This window comes from Poeciliopsis prolifica, unplaced genomic scaffold (assembly GCF_027474105.1).
Source record: "Poeciliopsis prolifica strain line A6 unplaced genomic scaffold, Auburn_PproV2 SCAFFOLD051, whole genome shotgun sequence".
NCBI lineage: Eukaryota > Metazoa > Chordata > Actinopteri > Cyprinodontiformes > Poeciliidae > Poeciliopsis > Poeciliopsis prolifica.
The window spans coordinates 1,606,103-1,628,190 of record NW_026562426.1 but is presented as its reverse complement, the minus strand read 5'-3'; the positions used below and the strand labels follow the sequence as shown (position 1 = coordinate 1,628,190).

General features: G+C 39.3%; 1 protein-coding gene across 4 annotated transcripts in view; it reads left to right on the top strand.

The window, feature by feature from the left end:
* The first annotated feature begins 149 nt into the window (after positions 1-149).
* tbc1d14 (TBC1 domain family, member 14) overlaps positions 150-22,088 on the top strand; it is a 36,034-nt gene continuing 14,095 nt past the window's right edge. Inside the window, exons 1-5 of one of the 4 annotated variants that reach the window (XM_055058518.1) lie at positions 150-487; positions 774-977; positions 3,803-4,526; positions 10,900-11,023; positions 21,727-21,851. In XM_055058518.1, coding sequence (XP_054914493.1) covers positions 929-977; positions 3,803-4,526; positions 10,900-11,023; positions 21,727-21,851 — 1,022 coding nt within the window. In that variant the 5' untranslated portion in view covers positions 150-487; positions 774-928. Of the gene's footprint in view, positions 488-641; positions 978-3,802; positions 4,527-7,243; positions 7,433-10,899; positions 11,024-14,039; positions 14,517-21,726; positions 21,852-22,088 lie in introns of those variants that run through there. The other 3 variants (XM_055058519.1, XM_055058520.1, XM_055058521.1) reach the window with 3 other exon arrangements.

Here is a 22,088-nt window from a genome sequence, read left to right as displayed (position 1 = left end):
CAATGTCGGGGTGTACAGCCATGTTTTTTTTTTTTTTTTTTTTTTTTTATTGAAGATTTAAAATACAACCTTAAACTGCTTCACAACTTGACCTCCGACCTGTCTGAAGTGTTCCTGTTCTCTGTTCCCTTACGGACTGCAACACTCCAAAGCCTTGACAAAACAGCTGTATTTCTGCCGGGATTAAATCCAGGTGGACTTTTGACCATTTATCAGGTGACAAAAAGTGTCACTAAAACCCACGCGACATTTGGCTTCCGCCTCCCCCGCCCCACAAATACATTGAGGTTTCTGGTTGTAGTGGGGGAAAAAATGAGTTCAAATGGGACGAATAGCATTTGACCGGGTGTGCAGGTGACGTAGGTTGATTATTAATGCCTTCAGGTTCAAGACAGGTGAATCTATCGACAGCGGAGGTTCTTGACTCGATTACGCCGCACTCCACGTACAAGTTTGTATTAAAATGGCGGCGGAAGCGACGAAACAGGTAAGGTTTAAAAAATAAAAAATAAGACCGTTCCAGCGTAAAGGTTCAAATGTGCCATTCGTACACTTTATAAAGTAGCGGACAGCGCTTTCCTCTCCCGTTTTGATGCTAGCATAGAAATGACACTATAAAAGTAGTTGACGTTTGTTTCCAGTTGAGGAAGCGCTGTTGAGAGAAGTGAGTTGGCGTCAGCAGCAGCAGCAAGTGCACTCTGAGGAAGAGACGTGGTGCGACGTGGTGCTTGTGTTTACCCGCCGCTTGTTTCACCTCCCCCCGCCACCTGCAGTGACTTTACGTGACAGCGGATGACCTCCCGCCAGAGCCGTTCGTGTGGCGGAGCCATGGGAGCGACGGTGGAGCCGCAGTAGCCCCCGGCATCATCATGGATCTCTCCGAGCGGACGCCACCTGGCATCCACCTGTAGCGTCCGCCGGCCGCGGCATGGCAAACCAGAGCCTCGGCCCAGAGGACCAGATGGACGGCCGCCCTGGTAAAGGCAGTTTGTTCCACTTTGTTCAAATGGCAACTCTGTTTAAACGTGTTGACTCGAGATGTGCCGCCCTCGAGTCTCGGTCCCTTTTTTTTTAATGTTCGCCAAACTGCGTGAAAAAAGAGGTGAAACTGAGACATTTCTCTCATTTACTGTCAGCAGCGAACTTCCCAAGACCTAAAAGCTTTCTGTTTGCGCGTTAATGAAGTGTGCCATTAATTCGGCCTCTTCGTTTAAAACGAGCCACGCAAGTTGGAAAGATGAAATCAACTTTTTGTTTAGCTTTAACTTTTTAAAAAAATGCATTTCAGTTCAGTGTAGACAACCTGTAAAAATGATACATGTAATAATCTAAGTATATTTCAGAGGACAACATAATAACTTTGTGTTGGTCTAAAAGTCAATGAAAAAGCAGAAATTCTGAAACAGATTAACATTTATAAAAAGTCGCGATCCAGCTAAATTTAACTGTTGCTATAAATTTGCTACTTTCCCTCACAACATCCAGCACACTGGGATGCAGGATTTTTTCTTCTTCTCAGTAATCAGAATGAAAATCACTTGTAACGGTCCCTCTATGGTCTCTTCCATCAAAAGGTCACAGTGGCTTCCTAGCCATGCAACCAAGGTAGAAATTTAAACAGGAGCGGCAAAAGCATGAGGAGGAGTATCAATGTCTGCCAACAACTGGTGGTGTCCTTACAGGACATGTCACTGTGGAACGTTGTCTCTACTGCCTGAAAATTGGACTGTTAATGAGGCTGATACACCAGTCTTCAGTCAGAGGCCTTTTCAAATTAGTTGCAAAACTGACAGCTGCTGGAGCTTCTTCCCACTCACAACATCGCCATCCAATGAAGATACCTCAATGGTATGAGTTATGACATTCAGTTTCATTTTCAGATGAATAACAATTATTTTACTATTGAAAAACAACAAATGACATTTGACAAAATTGAATTCAGCAGATTTTTTTAAAAGTTAAATGTCTTCAGTAAATGTGGAATAAAAAATTACATCAACTTAAATTTAAAATTATAGGAACAGCCAAAAGACTAAAAGTTAGATTTGCCTGAACTTGGGATTTTGTTAAATCATGAGTTAAGTGGACTAAAAAAATGAGTGCAAAATAATTTTATTTAACCAGAACTATCAAGTTAATTCCGGTTTTAAATAGAGCATCATAATACCCAAGCAATTGTAGCAAAAATGTTGTCTTAGTTGAATCAAATAGCTTTTCTTAAAAAAAAAAAGAAAACCTGTTTTAAGTGCAGAACCCGAAGGCATTGCTTAATATTGTTTCCTCTTTCAGAGGCAACACCTAAATGACTTGGCCCATATTCCAGCTTTTGTCATGCTGTCAGTGTAGAGATTAAATGCCTTCGCTGGTTAATATTGATCCGATGAGTCATGGAGCATGGTCTGTGCATCTATTCAAACGGGCCGTTCTGCAAGTCCGGCTGTTCTTAAAGCTTTGAAAACGCGACATTTCTCCACTTCTGTGTTTGCTGAGGCCTAAAAAACAGTTTCTGGTAGATTACGGCCACTGTGGCGCAGGATCAACTTGACGCATAGTTTTGTAAAAAAAAAAAAAAAAAAAAAAAAGCCTGCGGGACTCACATGGCAGCCAGCAGATCAGGGCTTTAGAGCTGGGCAGGAATCTGGGCTGGGGAACCTGGCTGAACCGGCCGACTGGCTACCATCTTGCTGGTGTTTTTTTCCGTGTTAATGTTTCACTTTGTTCACTCACACACTCCACAAAGCTGCAGTTAAAACCCTGATGTAGCCCAGCTGGGTCTCTGTTCACATTACATTCCAGGCTCCAGTTACAGCCTGGTTATTGTGGCATTAAATTTCCTTCTTTTGTGTCCTGTGTCTTAGTCATTAAAAACCTCCTTAAAATTTACTGTCGATCTAATATTTTTCAGTGTTCTTTACATTGCGAAGGGTTTCACTGACGGTTTAAAGTTGATTCCTGGTTTTATTTACAAGGAAGTGATAACTGAATTAAGTCTCATAAAACTGATTTATGTTGTAGAATCATGCAATTGTCACTTTAATGGCTCTCACACAAGTGAGAATCAGATTTATTTGGAGAAGGTGAGACCCTCCCAGTTTTTGTTCTCCACCTGTTCTGATCCTTCCTGATAACACCCCACACCCCTTCCACAGCCTAAAGCAGTGATTCCTAGCTTTGAGCTGAACTGAAAAGAAATCAGTCAAGATGTTTCTACATTTTAAAGCCCTTTTAAAATCAGAATGCAAAGTGCTTATCTCTAGCTTTATAAATCATTACATAGCTTGACAATGTCTCATTCCAAACATGGTGTGTATTCACTGGATCGTGACGTGAATGTGCTCTGTGGTAAAAAGTACTTTTATCTTAAGTGTTTTTTTTTTTTGTTTGTTTTTGTTTTTGTTTTTTTGTTTTTTTGTCCTATATATATATATATATATCCTATATATAAATTATATCTTTACACCGACATGAGATTTCCGAACAGATTCTGGTAAATGGGTTGAGTATTGAATTCAGCTCTTTATTACTGTATTTGCACTTCTTGTGTTGATAAATAAGAGACCTTGGGTGACTCATAAAAATATTGCTGTTTAATGGTGAAAGTGAACAATCATTAAAAATGGCTGCTCTTTAAAGACACCTGGAATTATCTACCAGCCCTATGTTCAGTAATTTTCAAATTGGAAAACGAGGCAGTTCAAATGGACGCCAGAGCTGGTTTGTTCTTCTTAAGTTTTATGTTTAGTTGATGCATTACAAGCTCAGTTGAAGTGATGTGTAAAACTGTACTCTCTGCTCTGTCTAGGGGTGTCTGCTGGAGTCGTTGTGAAGAACGGATCTTTGGGGAATGAATCGAGCGCCTCCAACTCGCTTGACAAACCCAGCTGTGCTTTAGTCAGCGACTTGGTCCTGCCCAGCTACAAGCCATCCTGCTCCTCCACTCCCATCTACTACAGCAGTCCCCAGAAAACCTGCTCCGACTTGGACCCCGACCGCCACAGCTTGACCTCTCAGGACTCGGGGATCCCCACTCTGGAGATCCACCCTCCAAACCACGGTCACCATCACCTGGGAGACGCCGCTGAAGACTGTCCCGCCACTTTACCTCTGGACGATAACCCGGCCGACATCAATGGCATGCACAGGTCCTCCACCTTCCCCCGCAGCGGCTACGACTCTGTCCGACACTTCAGCCCCACCGTCAGACTGACTGCCGCGTCGGGGCTGAGCGTTGGGGGCGGAGCCCTGAACCGCAGCGACGACATCTCTGTGTGCAGCGTGTCGAGCATGAGCACCGAGCTGTCCGTCTCCAACGAGGACATCCTGGACTTCACCGTCACTTCGCAGTCCAGCGCCATAGTAACCTTGGAAACGGACCTCAGCGGCTCGGCCCACTTTTCGGACGTGGCGCTGTCGCCGCCGCTGGGAGAATTCTGGAGTCCCGGGCGAGGGCGTCCAGGAGCGGGCAGCACGTACCTGGACGACGGAAAGCTCAAGAAACTGGGGGCTTTTTCAAATTTGTTCAACAGGCAAGTAAACACTCACTGTAACAACAACAAATTTTACTGGACAATTGTACAAGAAATGATTGCGATAAACTATTATTGTCATTTTGAGAAAAAGACTTAGAAATGTAAGTCTGCCCAGTCAAAGATAAACAAAAACTTACATTTCTAAAGAAGATTTAATACTGGAACTGGAAAACATTTTCAATATTCACAATGAACAAATAAAACAACAATATGTGAAATGAATTATGAAGTCTCTGTGAGGAAACAGGAAGAAGTGTCTGAACTGGTCGCTCGCAACTTTTCTCAAAATGGCAACTTTTCAGCGATATCAAAGGTTAGCATCTCTGTAGAGTCGGTTGGCTAAATGGAGATTGTTGCTCTTCTTTCAATTTAATTTAATTTATTGTGGCAGCCTTAACTGTATCCACCTCACAGTGTCTGTCAAAACATATCACTATATTGTGACTCCCTGTTCTGCCATTTTATTGTGAAATTCTCAACTATTAGCATTCACACATGGCATGCACACACATTTGCCATGTTGCATTCACACACTTGGTAGAGATCAGCTGTTATTGCAGTCAAACACTTGTGTAGACAGACTTTTGCAGAACTTTTTGCTCATGTGTTCACACACGAACCTATTTTGTTGTCAATGACGTCATCATCACTATGACTACTACTGAATTTGCATTGATATTTGGCTCTGTCTTCTGAGATAGTCACCTTATTTTTTCTTTCTTTTTTAAACAGTTTCTGTTCTATATTTGCTAAGGAGAGACATTGAAGTTGTTGCCAACTGTCTTCACACTGGATTGAGCCTCTGCTTCGAAACTTAGACTTCAAAAAGAGAGCTACAAATATCTATCAGTATACTGGCTAATAGAGGGGGAAGCAAATAGCTGTCATCTTAGTGAAGCAATAGCATGTTCTGTGCTTGAGAGAGCTTGTTGAAGTAGACATTGCTCAAGGTCGTTGTACAAACTTGGCTTGGCCAAGACCTGCCCCTAATGACTACCTTATGTTGGAGTTTAATCAGTGACCCTGAGCTTTTGTTCCCTACATGGTGAAACGTGTGTAAGAGTTATTGTCACCTCGATGCGAAAAGGTTCTCAAAGTAGAAACATTCACACGACACACACACCACTTCTTAAAAAAATAGATCTTGGTTCAGTGAGTCTAGATTTTATGTATAGGTTTTTTGTGAATATCTAATGAGGCATTTGAATTCTTCAATCAAGTGCAAAATTTTAGTACAGCAGCTCAGTGGTATTCATGGGGTTAGAAACCATAACGTCCTGAATAGCTAAAATCCACAAATACTAAGTAATGCATTAATAGACGATGGAAATTGTCATAGTGCTACTGCAGAAGCTAACATCCACGTTCTTCTATGCCTCCAATCTTCAGGCTACAGTCAATCAGTGCCAAGGAAAATGAATACATGAATGTATTGGATTGGCTGCTTTGAAAACACCTGCTTGTTGCTTGTCAAGTAGCATTGTGCCTAGGTATTTTAACTTCTCCAGTATCATTGTATTTAGTATATATTATATATAAAATCTGTGAAAAGGTAAATTTTTCCACCCATTGAACTAAGCTGGATACTTGGGTTTTCTGTTTATGCAACTTTGACTGGGACTTTGTGCTTTGGGTAAGATTCACAATGTGTTTTCTGCAGAGATGTTCAATCAATGCTTACTTCTTTACATATTGCAGTCATTGTCAAATTCTTGTTGTTTAAAGTTTGTGCCAGCTGGACTGACTCTTAGAAAGCAGAAAAGCTGGTTAATAAATCTTCATATGTTTGTAGCTGTGCTTTATAGTAGCCCTGGAGATTAACAGGATTTTAGCCTTGTTAAGTTTGGTTTGTCTCTATAAAGCTTGTCTTTCACTTCCTCTCACCGCTTTACCACATTACACTTTCTACTAGACCCCTGAAAGTTCCTTGAATTTACAGTGGCACACCTGCAGAACCGTTAAATCATCTGTACTGAGTCATCATTTCTCTATTTCACTTCTTAAAAGATAAATGCTGTCCAGCTCTGCAGGGTTTCTGGCATTGATGCAAAGTTTTCTGTGTCCTTTTTCAATTAAATTTTTATTTATTTATTTTTTTTACATTTTACATTATAAATTTAAACTAATTTATTAGTAAATAGAAGAACTTTGCCACCAGCAGCTCCAGTCTTTTTCTTAAATTGGATCTTCTGAAACTGCTTCAAATGGGTTTAGCAGGTACTTTCACTAAGGGAATTCAGTCTAGGAACTGAAACCTTAAATCAAAGAAATGTTTTTCAGTTCATGCTCTGTTGATTGTTAAGTTTTTGACTTTTTCTTTGGTACTCTTTTGGCACTCTTATTTGTTCTGCAGTGTCATTTACTGTGTGTTTGCTACTGTCCTTTCAGAATAAGGCACTTCTGGATTTCTATCAAATGCAGAACAGCCAAGGACGTTGATCCTTTGCTACTTATTGCTTGTTTCAGTCTCGCATTGAACTGGAGAAAATGTGAGCAAAGCAATCTCCAGTCTGTCAAGCACACACACTCATAAACAAATGAAATCTGTTTCTGTATAGAATAATGAGTCACATGGCCGCCACTCCCGTCAGTCCCCTCCTCTTTTTACGGTTCTGTTATCATTCTTGCCTCCAATAGAGAAGTTACTCATTTCCTCCTCCCATTTGTACGAGGCATCTCCGTGAAGAGGCGGGGACGCTCAGGAGGAGTTAGCTCCTTCTCTTATTCTTCTTCAGCAGCCTGTGTTCAAACTGTGAGATCAGCGGATCTGAATGTTGACCTGAGGCAGAGCTCTTGAGTAGTCTTCTCTGTGAATATTTAGCCATTACATTTGTGACTCTTGGCTTTGATTTGAGGCGAGTGAACAGGATGGCTACTCCATCCCTTCTTCTGTACATTGACAGGTAGGTGAATGAATGCTAGCACATTTGCAACAAGCTTTGTGATGCACAAAAGTTGCTGATCATTAACTCCTGATTCTGATCGATGATGAAAAGATGAGATTGCCTGATAGTTTTTCCTGCATAAGGTGTTTTAGAGAAGACGACCTGGAGCGTTCACATCACTGCTGTCCGACGTGGGAAAACCTTGATGCCTTCTTGTTCTGGCTTGTTTGGTATTTCCGTAACAACTGAACTCGCTGCCAGCTCAAGCATTTGAGCAAACTTATTCCCAGAAATCATGGCTGTACGCCAGCTCTGTCAACCTCTGAAGTTCTTGAGACTTGATGAATCTGAGCACAGATCCAACATGCAATCATTTTTCTGTCGGTCTTTGTAGCCGTTCCACTCGAGCGCTCAAGCACAGCCACAGCCATTCAGCTGTCATGTTGAGGCACATTTGGCCCGGACTGAATGCAAATTGTTGTTCTTGCTTTGTGGAGGTTGGATGGAGTAAACTAAAGCTCTGCTGAAGAGCTTTAGTTCACTCTCTGTTATGTCATTTTAGACTATAAGATAAGGCTCGTAGTCTGTAGGTGGCCATTGCCCTTTGACCCATGTTGGGTTGTTATGTCTTGATTCAAAAAGTTACTCAAGTTCAATGTCTGACAGTATCTGTCCTCTCCATCCTGAGGCTAAGAATAGCTCAGTTTACTGATAGTACTTATCAGCATTTAAATCAGATTGATAGTTTCATAAAGTATTTGGCTTGCTTTTCCTGCTGTTTTTGTGTTCTTGCTTCATTGCTGCCAGTGGAACGTCTTGACCTGGCAAATTCAACATCTCACAATGCTGAATTTGTGTTCTGTCTTTTTTTTAAGAGCGCCAACTCGATGTCATAAAAGACAAACTTCTTCAAAGAAGTCACTTTCTGCCATTTCCCAACCACAAATAGGAGATGTTGATATATCTTTTGGGTTCTTCCTCCCTCATCAAACTTTACTCAGCAACATAATAAGGAAACGCCTTGAGCTGCTGCTATTAGCTTCATGTGCTTCAGTTTAGCTAGAGCACAGTGGGAAAATAGAGCAGCCCTGTATTGAATGTTTTGCTTTGAGGAATGTGGGGTGAAATGTCAGCATCCAACAGGACATATTTGTGTAGATGCGTCATACCTGACCTTTTACTATGAAGATGTGATTGAACGCGAAGTACAACTTGACACATTAGCTGAAGATGCAATGGTTGAAAAGTCAGAATACAAGACAGAAGGGGTCTTGTGTTTATAGGTTGTCAAACCGAAAGTGTCATCTTTCCCCAATGTTTTCACTTGTGAGGTATAGATGATGTCTGTGGCGGGTTTTTAGAAAATACTAATTGAGGTTGTCTTTAACAGCTGTGCAGAGTGCTGGTATAGGAAAGCGCTAAATCCACTCTTCTACTTTTCAGTTAATGTTGCTATTTGCTGTCAGCTCCAAAGAATAACAGTTTGTAATTTTCTCTTTGTTTTTGTGTTTATTCATCTCATCGTTATAGCTTTATTAGACCTTTTTACTCATAACTGTTTATAGCCAATTCAGATTTCTAAGAACTGTTTTATGTTCTAGGCTTTACAATTATTTCAAGACAAAATGAAATAATAGCTATAGCATCCTATAGTAGTAATAGTTAGCATTGCCAGAACATCCATTGTAGATTCACACCGTAACTCTGTAGCTGATGCTATTGCAATACTGCCCACAAGTAAAGCTTGTATGTAATATTTTGTTGGTGTACAATTTTTTTTCAGGCAATTGTATATTACTACATAATGTTCTAGTGATCTGTCATGATGTCACTTCAATGGATTTCCAGGAAGACCATTGAAGTCCCATTGTAATTCTAATTAAAAGAGACTACAATAGAAACTGCTGGGAATCCACTTCTGTACTGATGATCCTTGAGGATTTCCAGTCATTGGCTGATAATTATTTGGCATATCTTTGTTTTTATTATTATTGGATATCAAGTGACTGAGATATGTCATTGCATTAGGAATGCACAATGTACATGCATTAATGTTCTTGCTGGCCGTTGTCGTTCTTTTAACACACCGATATTAGTCTGATAACCACCGATGTCCAGGAGCTGTGAAAGGGTTAAAGAGTAATTGGTTATTGGCTGTATTAGCAATGCTAATATCATACATATTTGAAATGTTCATTTGAGTACATCCTTAATTTTCAGTTAAGCAATGAGAAGCTCGAGTAGCCCTGAATAGAGTTGCATTATTTGTTTGGCAACTTCAGGCCACTTTTATTGTTGTACCATAACATTCTTATAATACTCAGTCGTAAACATTTTTATCAGCTTTTTAAACATCAGACCTTGAACTGCTTGTGGCATGAGCCAAACACTTTCTTATGTTTTCCTGGTTTGATCATTTATCACCTGCTAATGTGAACCAGCTGCCCTCTAAATAAGCTCTCCAAATGAGATTTGCAGCGCAAATAAACCACCATTATTAGGAGTCTCTAACATTACAAGCCATTATTTCTCCTGTCAGATTACATCAAGTCTATATTTAGAATCTATTGAGGCTTTTAATTGAACTGCCCCTGCAGCAGCTGCTGCTTGTCTGCCTGCAAATGATGGGATTAGTGAGCTAAATGGTGCAGTGAACCCAGGGTGGAAACAGAACCTCTGCCTTCCAGGTGTACATGCAGCGGTTTAATACTTGCTAGTTTTGCATCGAGTGCAGTTTTTCATGAGAGAGTGCTCTCAAATATGAATAAAATCTTTAGACCGTTGCTGTCAAGACTGCTAAATTAATCAGACTAAAATGCAATCGCTGGATAAGATGTGCATAAATCTGGGTTACATGGAAAAAAAGTCATATCACAACATGGACTATTTTATATATACCACAACTAACCATACTTTAAGTTATTCCCTGAAAAATCTGCTTACTTTTTATGAAGTGAACTGTCACCTTAAATGGGAAAAATATATTTTAGTGTGTGCTGTGACAAAAATGAAGAGACTGCCGATTATGAAATCAAATATTGATTTCTGAACTCTTCCTGAGCTAAAACATTAGTAGTTATTTCTAAATGCATATGAACTTGTTTTCTTTTCAATATTTGACGCCTAAAAGCACTGGACATGTTTGTTATTTTGACCATTTCTCGTTTTCTACAAACAAATACAACATTTTTACATGTTGTCAGTAATTCACATGGCGAACGTAGCATTTTATTCACAATAAAAGAGCATTAATTTTACTCAAACATATACCTATAAAAAGTTAAATTGGAGAAATCGATCATTCTGAGTGGTTGATTACTTTCTATTCAGCTAATGCTAACTCTGCATGTTTGTCCAGAGGAGTCTAGTGGTGATGATACTAATGATGAACATCAATAGTAAGTGTCATGTATTAGTAAAGGATGTCTGACTTTTCTAATTCTTCACCAGTCTAATTCACTTTCTCGATCCCTGCCTTCTCTCAGGAACCTATTTGCCAAGAAAGTAAAGGATGGTCATCCCCCGGAGCAGAAAGATCCGGGTTGGAAGCTGTTTGGGAAGATCCCGCCCCGGGAAGGCCCCGTAAAAGACCCCAAGAAAATCCAAAAGGTAGAAACGAAAGCTTCATCGGTCTCATGACTGTAAAGCAAAAAGGCTTCACAACATTAGAGACAAAACATCTCTAAACCAGCTAATGCCGCACCGGTCTGAAAGTTTTAGATGACCAAACTTAATGTTTCTGACATATGAATACTTTTCATATGGCAGAAAGGTATTCAACCCCATATAAAACCTTGCATCTCTGTAATATATTCCATCATTCTTGGAGAGGAAATCCCTTCTACAACCCAACAATAGATTGTTTGCTTACTCGTTATTTGTTTTGCTCCGTTTGTTTAAGCCTTTCAAAGAGAACATGGCCTTCCTGACTTTGCCAGAGAAGCAGGGCTTTCATTAAACCGATGAAAGCTAAGGAATCTGTTTCACCGGAAAGTAAATTAATACGTCTTCATTTCATAACAGAGTCCTGACAAGCTTTCAGCAAAGCCATTGATTTATTGATTTATCCTTTGTGTGTGTGCTATAAAATAGATTTACCAGTTTCATGGCCAGTCAGCTGTGGTTTAGGCTGAGCTGCAACACTGTGATAATTATCGATGTAACCCAGCAGCAGTGGTCCATCCTCCTTTATTGACTGAATTAGCTTGATGATGTCAGTGTTTGCCTGTGGGCTGTTGCTTGAATAAAATCCCACAGCTGACTGAAAAATCAGCTACATATTAACCCTTCGGACTTTAAATGGAGCCGAATAATGAAGAGGTTGCGTCTCTGAGTGAAATGAGCATGGCGTTCTGAGCAGAAATACCCGCATCGGTGTCACTGAGGCTTGACTTCTAATTTTAGAAAGCCACGTGCTGGAGAGCAAACAACCACCCACTGTTTGTTTCGACAGTTCATAGAAACCTGCTGAGTGTTTCACTGTCACAGGAGGAGACTTCTGTTTGAAGATCAACTTGTTGTCATGCAGACTGAAATTGTAAAGTTTAAGTACTCATGAGGCACAAAGATTAGATTTTTAAAGAAAATGCAAAAACTTAATTTCATAATTTTGTTTAACATGGTTAACAATTAACCAGGCATGGGATCCATTAATGACAGAAACAAAGCAGTCTAATTTTGGTAGAAAATTGTTCTGTAATTATTGATTTTGAAAAATAAAATGGGCCTAAGACTTGAGCCCAAACTTGGGTCAGTTGTTCTTCTCAAGAACCGACTTTCGATCACTTTCTCAAAACATTCTTGTTTCCCAGATAGGCACTGTTTGTGCCTATCTGGGAAATTTGTCCCATTTTAGTCAGGAAACCGTACAAAATCACTTAAAGGGCCACAGATGGTCAGACTTGAGGCTGCGTTCACACTGCAGCCAGAAGTGACCCAATTCCAATTTATTTATTTATTTTTTTGACTTAAATCAACCTGTATCTGATCTTTACATGATGGTCTGAACAATACGGGTCAGATTCTTTTCAAATGCGACCCACTCCACAGGTCACATCCGAATCCAATGTGACCTAAGGTCCAGGTTGCGTTCTTCCAACCTGAATGTCACTGATACTCGACAAATGTCCTTATCCTGCATCCCGATGCACACAAGCGAGAAGAAAAACAACTACCACAAAGATTAAGCTGTTAAAGTGCTGGTTCCGGTTGGAAAACTATTTTAAAATCATAAAATGTGCTACATTATTAGCATCTGTGTTTACGTCTGCAAACACTGGGCACTTCTTATTCATGGCGTTTGGCAAAACACTGAGTACTCTCTCTATGTGTGACGGTCTTCCTTCGTCTTATGATCTTCTGAGAATACTGTTGGCTACAATTGCTGAACAACTTTAAAGATCGATCCATAGACGGCGACATTCATTCTTACTTCCATAAACAGCACCCCAGAGACATGCTGGTTGCAGTGCAACTTGGTCACTTGGCTGTGTTGTCTCAGATTAGAAAAAATTAAGTTGTCAAATTAGACAGGTTAAGCCGGTCTACTTCAGAATCAGCTGATTCCAGGCAACAGCTGAGCTGTTGTTTCGTCTCCATTTGTAATGCAGCATATACTACTAGTGCCAGCGTTCTATTGTATTTATTTTCGCTTCGTTCCAAGTTCTTTTGAGGCGTTGCTGAAAGCCTCTGTCTCCTGTTGGGAGGCTGAACTGCCTCTGTATAATCTCCTGCTGCTAATCACATGGGAAATGGTCACAGGCCTGTTTAAAGCGCAGCTTTTGACAAGTAAAATGCACCAAAGAAACGGATTAGTGTGTAATTAACAGGGTGAAGAACCTTTTTGCTTTCGTTTTGTTCTCTGGCTGACACCAGAGGCGGAACAATCGCTGTGCATTTCAGCCCTGGATGAAAAGCTCATCTCATTTACCGATTCCTGCAATGCCTTGCAAAGACATCACTTTTACTTTTTAACATGAAGTCATGTTACAGAAAGGGCTGGGCAATATAACTAAAAAATAAAATCAGATTGTTTTTCTTTCATACCAAATTTCCAATTTTATTTAATTTTTTGTTCAAAATAAATTACAAATGACAAAAAATGTCTTCAAAACTAGCTTTTAACCCCTCTCAAATTACTTTTCAATGATTTACAGTGGCATGTGTCGGTGTAAACATATGGGCATGTGCACACTGACACGTGTGCTTCCTATCTTATCTCTGGTTGTAACCCTACACTCCACTGCAAGATTAGTCAGTGCTGCTCGGATTTCAGGCTTCTGTCCTGCAACTCTGCCTGTTTTAATGATGAACTCATTGCACTCGTTTAATGACAAAGCTCTAATTCAGCATGTTTTATCTTACACCAAGTGAAAATATCCGACAATGCTTTTGTCTTTAAAGGGGCAGTATCACGTGAAATTGACTTTTGAGCTTTCCGTCATATTCTATTTTATTCCCCATCTAAAACATACCTGGAGTTTTGGCTTCATTCGTTCGTGAGTGTTTGAGAAATCCTTGAATCTCCATGGCAACCATTCAACTGTGCAAAACACCTGGATGGACCTAACTACACTACTCCTTTGAAGGAAATGTTCTTGTTCTCTGCTTGAGGACAAGAACAATGGGGACAATGTTTCTAGGACAGCAGCGAAGGAGACTGCTGGTGCTCATTCAGCCTCGACCGGACTGGGAGAGCCGAGGTGAAACCCGATCCGTTACTCCGGGCTTGATTAGCTGGACTGCTGGAGATGAGAAGAGTGCAGAGCCTTTCGTTGCAGACACGCAGACCAACGGCGCAAGGCAGGGCTGAATCTGCTGACACACACACAGCAGCCGTAGACCTGATGCAGAGTGGATCAGCGTAGCGTCACTGCTCAGAGAGGGAGTGAAGAAGAGAGTTGTGGGGGGTTTGAGTGGATCACAGGGTGTCATGACCCTGCTTCTGCATCCTTTGCAATGCGGGGTGTGTCCCCCCATCGGCAGCCTGCCTGTCCCTCTGCCCCGGGTGTCCTGTTACCAGGAGTGAGCCCTGCCGCGCAACCGTGATGCTACGCTAGGCTACCGGAGAACTGTCCTTCTGCAAGGAACCGCAGCGTTCATGGTGAGTGAAGTAGATGCCGAGCTTTTCTTTTTTTTTTCCTTTTCCTGACCCCCACCGAGTGACCGTCTCCTCTGGCTGAATCAGAGGACATCGGTTACATGCAACACAAAAGAGACTGTACAGAAGGAGGATGGCTCCTGTTTCACATAATAGCCTCGGCGCTTTGTGTGAGCGGAAGGTGATGATGATAACTTCTCCGTTTCAAGATGGATAAAGATGTGTAGCGTTGATGGAGTAATGAGCTTTTTCATCCTGACGCGAAGCTTTCAGCTGCGCAGCAAAAGCACGTGCAGCAGGGTTCCACTGCCAGCTCTTTTCTCTTTGAAGCACTCGTAGGATTTCCTCCTGCAGTTAAAGAGATGCAGCTCATTTAACTGTTGCTTCCATGACTGTTTAATTCCTCTTTTTAGTCGATGTTTGGATGAAATGGACTGCATGAAATCCTCGTGTTTATGCCACTGGCTGTACAGCCGTCCATTGAGATGCTCTGAGATCTCTTCCTTATTTGCTAAAATCATTGCACCCCTGTTGGAAAATTATTCAGTGAAAACTGTAATTTAGCTGTGGGTAAAGTGGATTATATGGAAATAAAATCATTGTTAAATAATTATTTAGGCTCTACATTTTTGAAAAGAGATCGAATCACCTCTTAAAATGACAAATTCAGAGAAAACCGCTACTTTTTATCAACATTATAGTTCTGAAACGCCAAAATCTTTTCAGTTAATGCACCATATTAAGTTCTACCAAGTGAGGCCAATTAACTGCTAGTGGGGAGGTTGTTACTAGAGACTTGGTTATTTTTCACAATTTAAGGACATGTTTATAGATGAAGTGAGGGGAATCACAAAAGGTGTTTGCTGCTGTTTTACAAGGAAAATTCTTTCTGTGGAGGCATGCCTGCTGCTCAACATTTAGTATCTGGCTTTTTCATGTTCAAAGATGAGCAATCTGATACAAGACATCAATTTGTATATGCTTTAGAGATGTTTATTCAAATTAATGGAGAAATTTGACCTCATGGCAGAAAAGATACAAAGAAACATTTCAAATACTAATATAATTCTTATAGAAAAATTCCATTTGGCTAAAATTTGTGCAAAAAATGTCAAAGATTATTAAAAAAAAAAAAAAAAAAATTAAACAGCTGCTAAACCGTAATTGGTATCCCTACGAATGAGGGGAAAAATTGTAAATCAGAGAAAGTTTGGCAACCACAATAATGATTTAAGTGTACTTCAAGTAATAAGAAAATTGTTCTGGCGCTTCACATTTGATGCAGATGAGTTTTGCCAGACCTCAGAGCAGCTTATGAAACAAATATTGACATCCAATTTTCAAGACAATACAAACCACATTCTCCATGTGCTTCAAAAAGCATGACTTGGGCGCACATACTGGTTTGGTCTCTTTAATTTTGATTCGTCCCCCAGGGCAAATGTTTTTAAATGAATATTTAGCTGTCTCTTTTCCATTTGTGGTTCACCTGAGTCTGTGCACTCCAGAAACCCTCAGACTCTCTCCGCTTAGTAATCCATGCAGAAAATCTTTACCTTGGTGACAATGATGTACGGTGCTGTGCCATCTGGTTGCTTTGTTTTGGAACTCTTTAATTTTATTACTGTTGACTATTTCAGTGTATATTTGTCAGTATTTCATTTTATTTTAATTACTAGACCTAATATTTATGATTAGTGCTTCAGGGTTATAAAACTAAAGCTAAAGCGCCACATTGGTATGTATTTTAGCAAAAGTTAATGCTAAAGCACTAACTTAAATTAAAATTTTATCTGCTCTTTCGGAACAATAACCCACATGCTCCCATTGAAATGTGACATTTCTATGTTCTATGTGTGGAGAGGAAATGGAACTGCTGCATTACCGGTCTTCATCCGCTTCAAAATAAGAGCATGAATATAAATTTGCCACTACTTGAAGATTACGTAACAGTCAATAACTAAAACTTGAACACAGATGTTGAACTTTATTCAACTGAAAGTTGACAAAGCAGCCGAGTAAAGTAGCTCTTTAGTATCTAAGTAGGGGAAGCTAAGTCTGCAACAAATTAAAATTAGCTTTGCCGTTAGTGCATTTGCAGAAGTCTGCCCACTACTGAAATTGACCATATTGAAGACAAAGACAAATACTTTTATGCATTTGATTGCAAATGTATAAAAGGGTTATGCATTTATAGCGTGAACAAGCACAAGTTATTTGTAGCGTAAAATTTGGTGTGCTATTGGGTTGATTTTTATTTTATTTTATTTTTTGTCACCTGAAAGTACCGTAGTCAGAAAAAAAACAATCGCAAACTCGCGATTAATTTCTGCCTCAAAGGGTTCATTATGGAGCAATGCTGCATTTGAGTGTCAGGACAGACTTTTAAAGGCAGAGTTCACTTTCTGTTCTCAAACAGATCAATAGCTGCTGATTCCAAACTATATAAATGGCGACGGTAATGGGCCATATTCCAGTGTATCACAGATGATCTCAGTTTATTCTCTCTGACTACATTAGTTGTAAAAATGTGCTGAATTAGTAACTCCCTGTGATTCAACTCTCCAGTCAGCAACTAACTTCTGTTTGACATGTTTACGTTTTACATCCAAGGATAATTGAATTTGTTTCAAAGTCATTTCATTATTTTTATCTTTCTGCTTTAACTTATCTGGTAAACAGCACTGCTGCCCAGGAATGTCAGATGTTTGGATGAATTAGTCACTGAGAGTCTTCAGATTTCAAACAGCTTAGTACTTCTCGCCCATCTGGTAACAATATAAATTACCTCCCACAATTTAAAAACACAGTTTCAAAATCACCTAAATGTTCCTTTATACAATTCTTTTAGAGTAATGTGAGTAATTCCCTCCATCTACTATTGTGCAAGAAAGAATTTGGAAACATTTAATGTTGCAAAATACATGTGCATGTCTATTGCTAATGTGCTATTTTAGCAGTAGTATAAAAATGTGGTTCTTTTGTTTTTCATTTGAAGCACTTGACTATATTTGTTTTGTTTTACACGTTTGTCCGAATACTTTTGACACTTGCTAGTTTTGATCGAGGTTCTCATGCCGTCAGAATTTTGTACCAGCTCATGCCGAGTTCCAGCTGTAAAGAGTCATATTTACAATTGCGCATTTATTCAAGTAATATTTCCGGGGATCATAGGCAGATAGAAAAATAAAAAGTAAATTTCTGCCAGACAAAATCTCTAAAATTGTCTAGAAGAAAAATGCTGAAATTTCTGAGTTTCAATACTCAGAATTTTTTGTGTTTCAAAAGAGTCGTATTTACTCAAGAAATTTAAGTTTTTTTCCCTCAAATTTCTGAGATTAATCTCAAAATTTGAGTTTTTCCAGATAATTTTCAACTTTTCAAACACAGAAATGTCCTTGTTTTTCTTTTAGAAAATGTATTTTATACTCAACTTACTCAAATTATATTAGTGCCTCATCATTTAATATCTATCTATCTATCTATCTATCTATCTATCTATATCTATCTATCTATCTATCTATCTATCTATCTATCTATCTATCTATCTATCTATCTATCATCTATCTATCTATCTATCTATCTATCTATCTATCTATCTATCTATCTATCTATCTATCTATCTATCTATCTATCTATCTATCTATCTATCTATCTATCTATCTATCTATCTATTATCTATCTATCTATCTATCTATCTATCTATCTATCTATCTATCTATCTATCTATCTATCTATCTATCTATCTATCATCTATCTATCTATCTATCTATCTATCTATCTATCTATCTATCTATCTATCTAATCTATCTATCTAATTATATCTATCTATCTATCTATCTATCTATCTATCTATCTATCTATCTATCTATTATCCATCTATCTATTATCTATCTATCTATCTATCTATCTATATATCTATAAAATAACAGGTGGAATTATATTGTCAGTTCACTGACAGATGTTTGTTTTTACCACTGCTACAAACCCATATGAGCCAGTAGAATCCCTCAGTCATCCTTGTATTGTTTTTGAAAAACTTTTTTATGGTATTCAATTTAATTTGCTTTGGCATTGAAATGTCTTAAAATTGACTCATTGAAACCTGCAGACTCCCTGTGCAAATCATAACTCTGGTTGTATTTCTCTATCTGTCCAAGTCTCTGCTTTAAATTTACTCTGAAATGTTGTTTGGCTATTTAAACATGGAATCCAGTTCGTGCCTGTTAAGCCAAATGAAGCCTACTGACCTGTCCACAGTGTGTTCTGCTAGCTAGCCTCAGGCAGATTCCACTTGATGGTGTCATGAAACCAGGAGGCGTGTCACTGCTGTAGCCTTTAATCTGACAGTATACATTATTTAATGAGGAGGCTGAGTTTCCATGACGATTTGATGCCAAAGAAACAGTATATGGCAACGCCCGAGGAAGCACAATACCAGAAATACGTTTAAGTGATGTTGCTAACGCTTTCCTGCATTGTGTGGCAGCAGGTTATGATGACAGAAGACTAGTTATAAATGTGTCTACTTCTCAGGTGAAGAATTTAGATGTAATGGCTATTAGCTGCCAGTTTTAACGCCAGTCAGTCAGTCAGTCAGTCGGTCAGGCAGTGCAGCCAGGCACTCTTTCATCACTTTCCGGAAACTGGAGACCTCAGTTGAAGGGCAGCATGACAAAGCATGTTGCCGTGGCGCCAGATTATCACGGGATATGGTTGCTGTTCCAGAGGAGAGCTGCTACGCACGGAGCCAAGCCGTGTGAGAAACACACACATATACACACACGCACACACAGTTCTGCTTTCCAGTGTTTCATCTGAAACCAAAGCCAGTGGCTCACTGCCAGGTTCTCTGCTGTGAGATGAACAGCTGGCTAATAATATAGACTTATCCTTTTTCTGAAGCACAAGAAAAGACCAATGGCTTTAATTAGCCTGGTTTCTATCATAAAGTAATTCCTTTATTGATTGATGTTGCCTCTTGTACTGGTATTATAGAACTAAAGCACATAGAGCAGGCTGAAAAATCTACTGACTTAGGAATGGGATCCGACATGAACCAGAGGATCTGGATAATTCAGATGTTTTGACTTCATTAATCATGAGATGGATGAATTAAAAAACAACTAGATATCATAAGTGTTGCTAATTTTAGAGGAATATCTTCAGATTTATACTGTAAGCTGCCTTGTTTTTTACTCATTAGCAGCTAAGTGTTTCGACAGCAGAATTTGCTGTACTGACAGCTAAGCCTCTGATTTATGTTGTGGTTTAATTTGTCAATCTGACACACAGATTTCACACATCCTTCCATCTTTCCTGCATTCCCCAGGTTAACGTCATGTTCTTTGCAGAACAGATACTACTAGCAGCTTCTACTCCCTTCCCTCCCTTCTTCACTCCCTCTCTTTGCTGCATCCAGCCTCTTCGGTAGCGCAGAGCTCTGGCTAATAAGTTTTAGTCAAGTGCAGCCGCTCCCAGGGTTCACACTGATTAATGAACAACACAAAATCCATATTGGCTTTGTACTAAACCAAAACCACAAGACTGACATTATTTACATGATCTGACATGAGATTTTTTTTTCACTGTGTGGTGTTTGTACCGTTATTGAAACTATAAAAAAAAAAAACGTAAATCTAGACTATTTCAGGCATTACATGAGTTCACAAAAGCAAGAAATTCAATTGTTTTTGTGAAATACTCAAAATTCTACAATTGATGCTGAAATATTATACATCCCTAGTTATAATATAGCCCATTTATGGAGGTTTTCATACTCATCTAAATCAAAAGCAAAATATTGAAAGAAAAGTATCAAAATTGTAACTTTTTTGTGTTTCCAGAATTTAGATGAATATCTCAGAAATATCAAACTGCACTTTCAGGATTCTCTGTTAAATGTAGAATTATCCAGTTCAGCTTTACTCAGCATATGTTCACAAGAGTTTGAACTAGATTGTCCACTCTCAATGAAAGGCTGTCCGTTAGCCCAGATGCTAGTTGTACCCTGAAGTAGACATTTTCAGTGCTTTTGTAACCATGTCAACCAAACCAACATGTGGTTTTGATTAGTCCACTGTGCAAGTTCTCGTTTCAAAAACTATGGACTTGAGAATGATTGTCTTAAGTATAGCTAATGGTAGAAAACAACGATGAGAAATGTTGTGCCGTATTTAGCACTGAGACATCAATACCATTCTACTTGGGTTTAGAGTCTAATTACAGTTCTGTTCAAATTCCTGGTAATATTATTTTAAAAAATATACGAGTATTATCTCCAACAACTCGGTAAACTAGCTGACGGCTCTGAGGGATTTCTCTGCTTTTTTTTTTTTTAAGTTTTACGTTGTCTTGTAGTTCATGTGGTACTGCAGTCAATGGGGAGAAGAGTTTTATTTCAGAAAATTTACCTCATGAATGTAGAGGTAAATTTGGTAACAGTACTATTTTAAAAAATAGTGCCAAAATGTTCAATTTGTTAAACATTTTCAAATATTTACGAATAGTTCTTTTTTTTTAATACAACCATATTCCAACCTGGTACAGAGCATTAATCTTTGTGAAATGTAAATTGTGATGGAAATGGATTTCCTTCTTGGGATTTTCTGTGCCGATCTTTGACTAACTCTGTTCTGGGCAAGACCTCCGACTCTGTTGCTAATGCAGAAAAACGTCTGTGAATCAGTTTGATGTGCATCCTTGTTGCTTCTGTTCTATTTTTAGCTGCTTTGTAATCATTCAGGAAGTCTGCGCCATGTTTCTAAAGAGGCCGTCTACTGACCCGTGTGCTCAGTGACGCTGCACCCACACACCGTGTGAAAGTCGGCTGATGGCTGGCCTTGAGTTAAGCTGCTCTATGATATCATGACCTCCCCCCTCTCTGTCACACCTAGCATTAAATCTGAGCTTCAGACTCTTTAAGCACAAACTGAAAATTAGTCAGTCCATCACGAAGTCTCTTGATGTATTTTTTTTATTTTTCTGGTTTGGTCTGTCCTTCACTAAGTCCCATCAGTTTGTCCTTTCACATAACTTTCTAAGCCAGTGGAGACCCTCAGTGAAATGTTTCTAATTTTATTTTTCTTCTTGATGCTACAAGTCGATACCAGCACCACTCTGGCAGTGAAAGCTGCCACCCAAACTAAATAATTTAACCTCTATTGCTGTCTGTCATTTTTTTATATATATATACGTCTGTGTTTGTCCTCAGGAATATGAAACAAAGAGTGGCAAAGCTGGACCTGGCAACCCGACATCTCCCAGGCAGGGAGTGAGGAAAAACCTGGACTTTGAGCCCCTCTCCACCACCGCACTCATCCTCGAGGACAGACCTGCGTACGTTTCTGTCCTACCAGTGTCTTCATTAACATAATCATTGGAGCTTATGCTTTATTTCCACTTTTTTCCACTTACCTCTCTCTCACTTTGTTAAAAGAAAAAAGCTTCACCTTTCCTGTCTGTTTTGTTTGTTTTTAACTGTTTTCTTAGACATCATTCTTCTCTGAATTTATATCATTGTAAAACTAATTCATCAAAATTTCCTCTTGGAATACCAGGATTTTTTTTTCTACC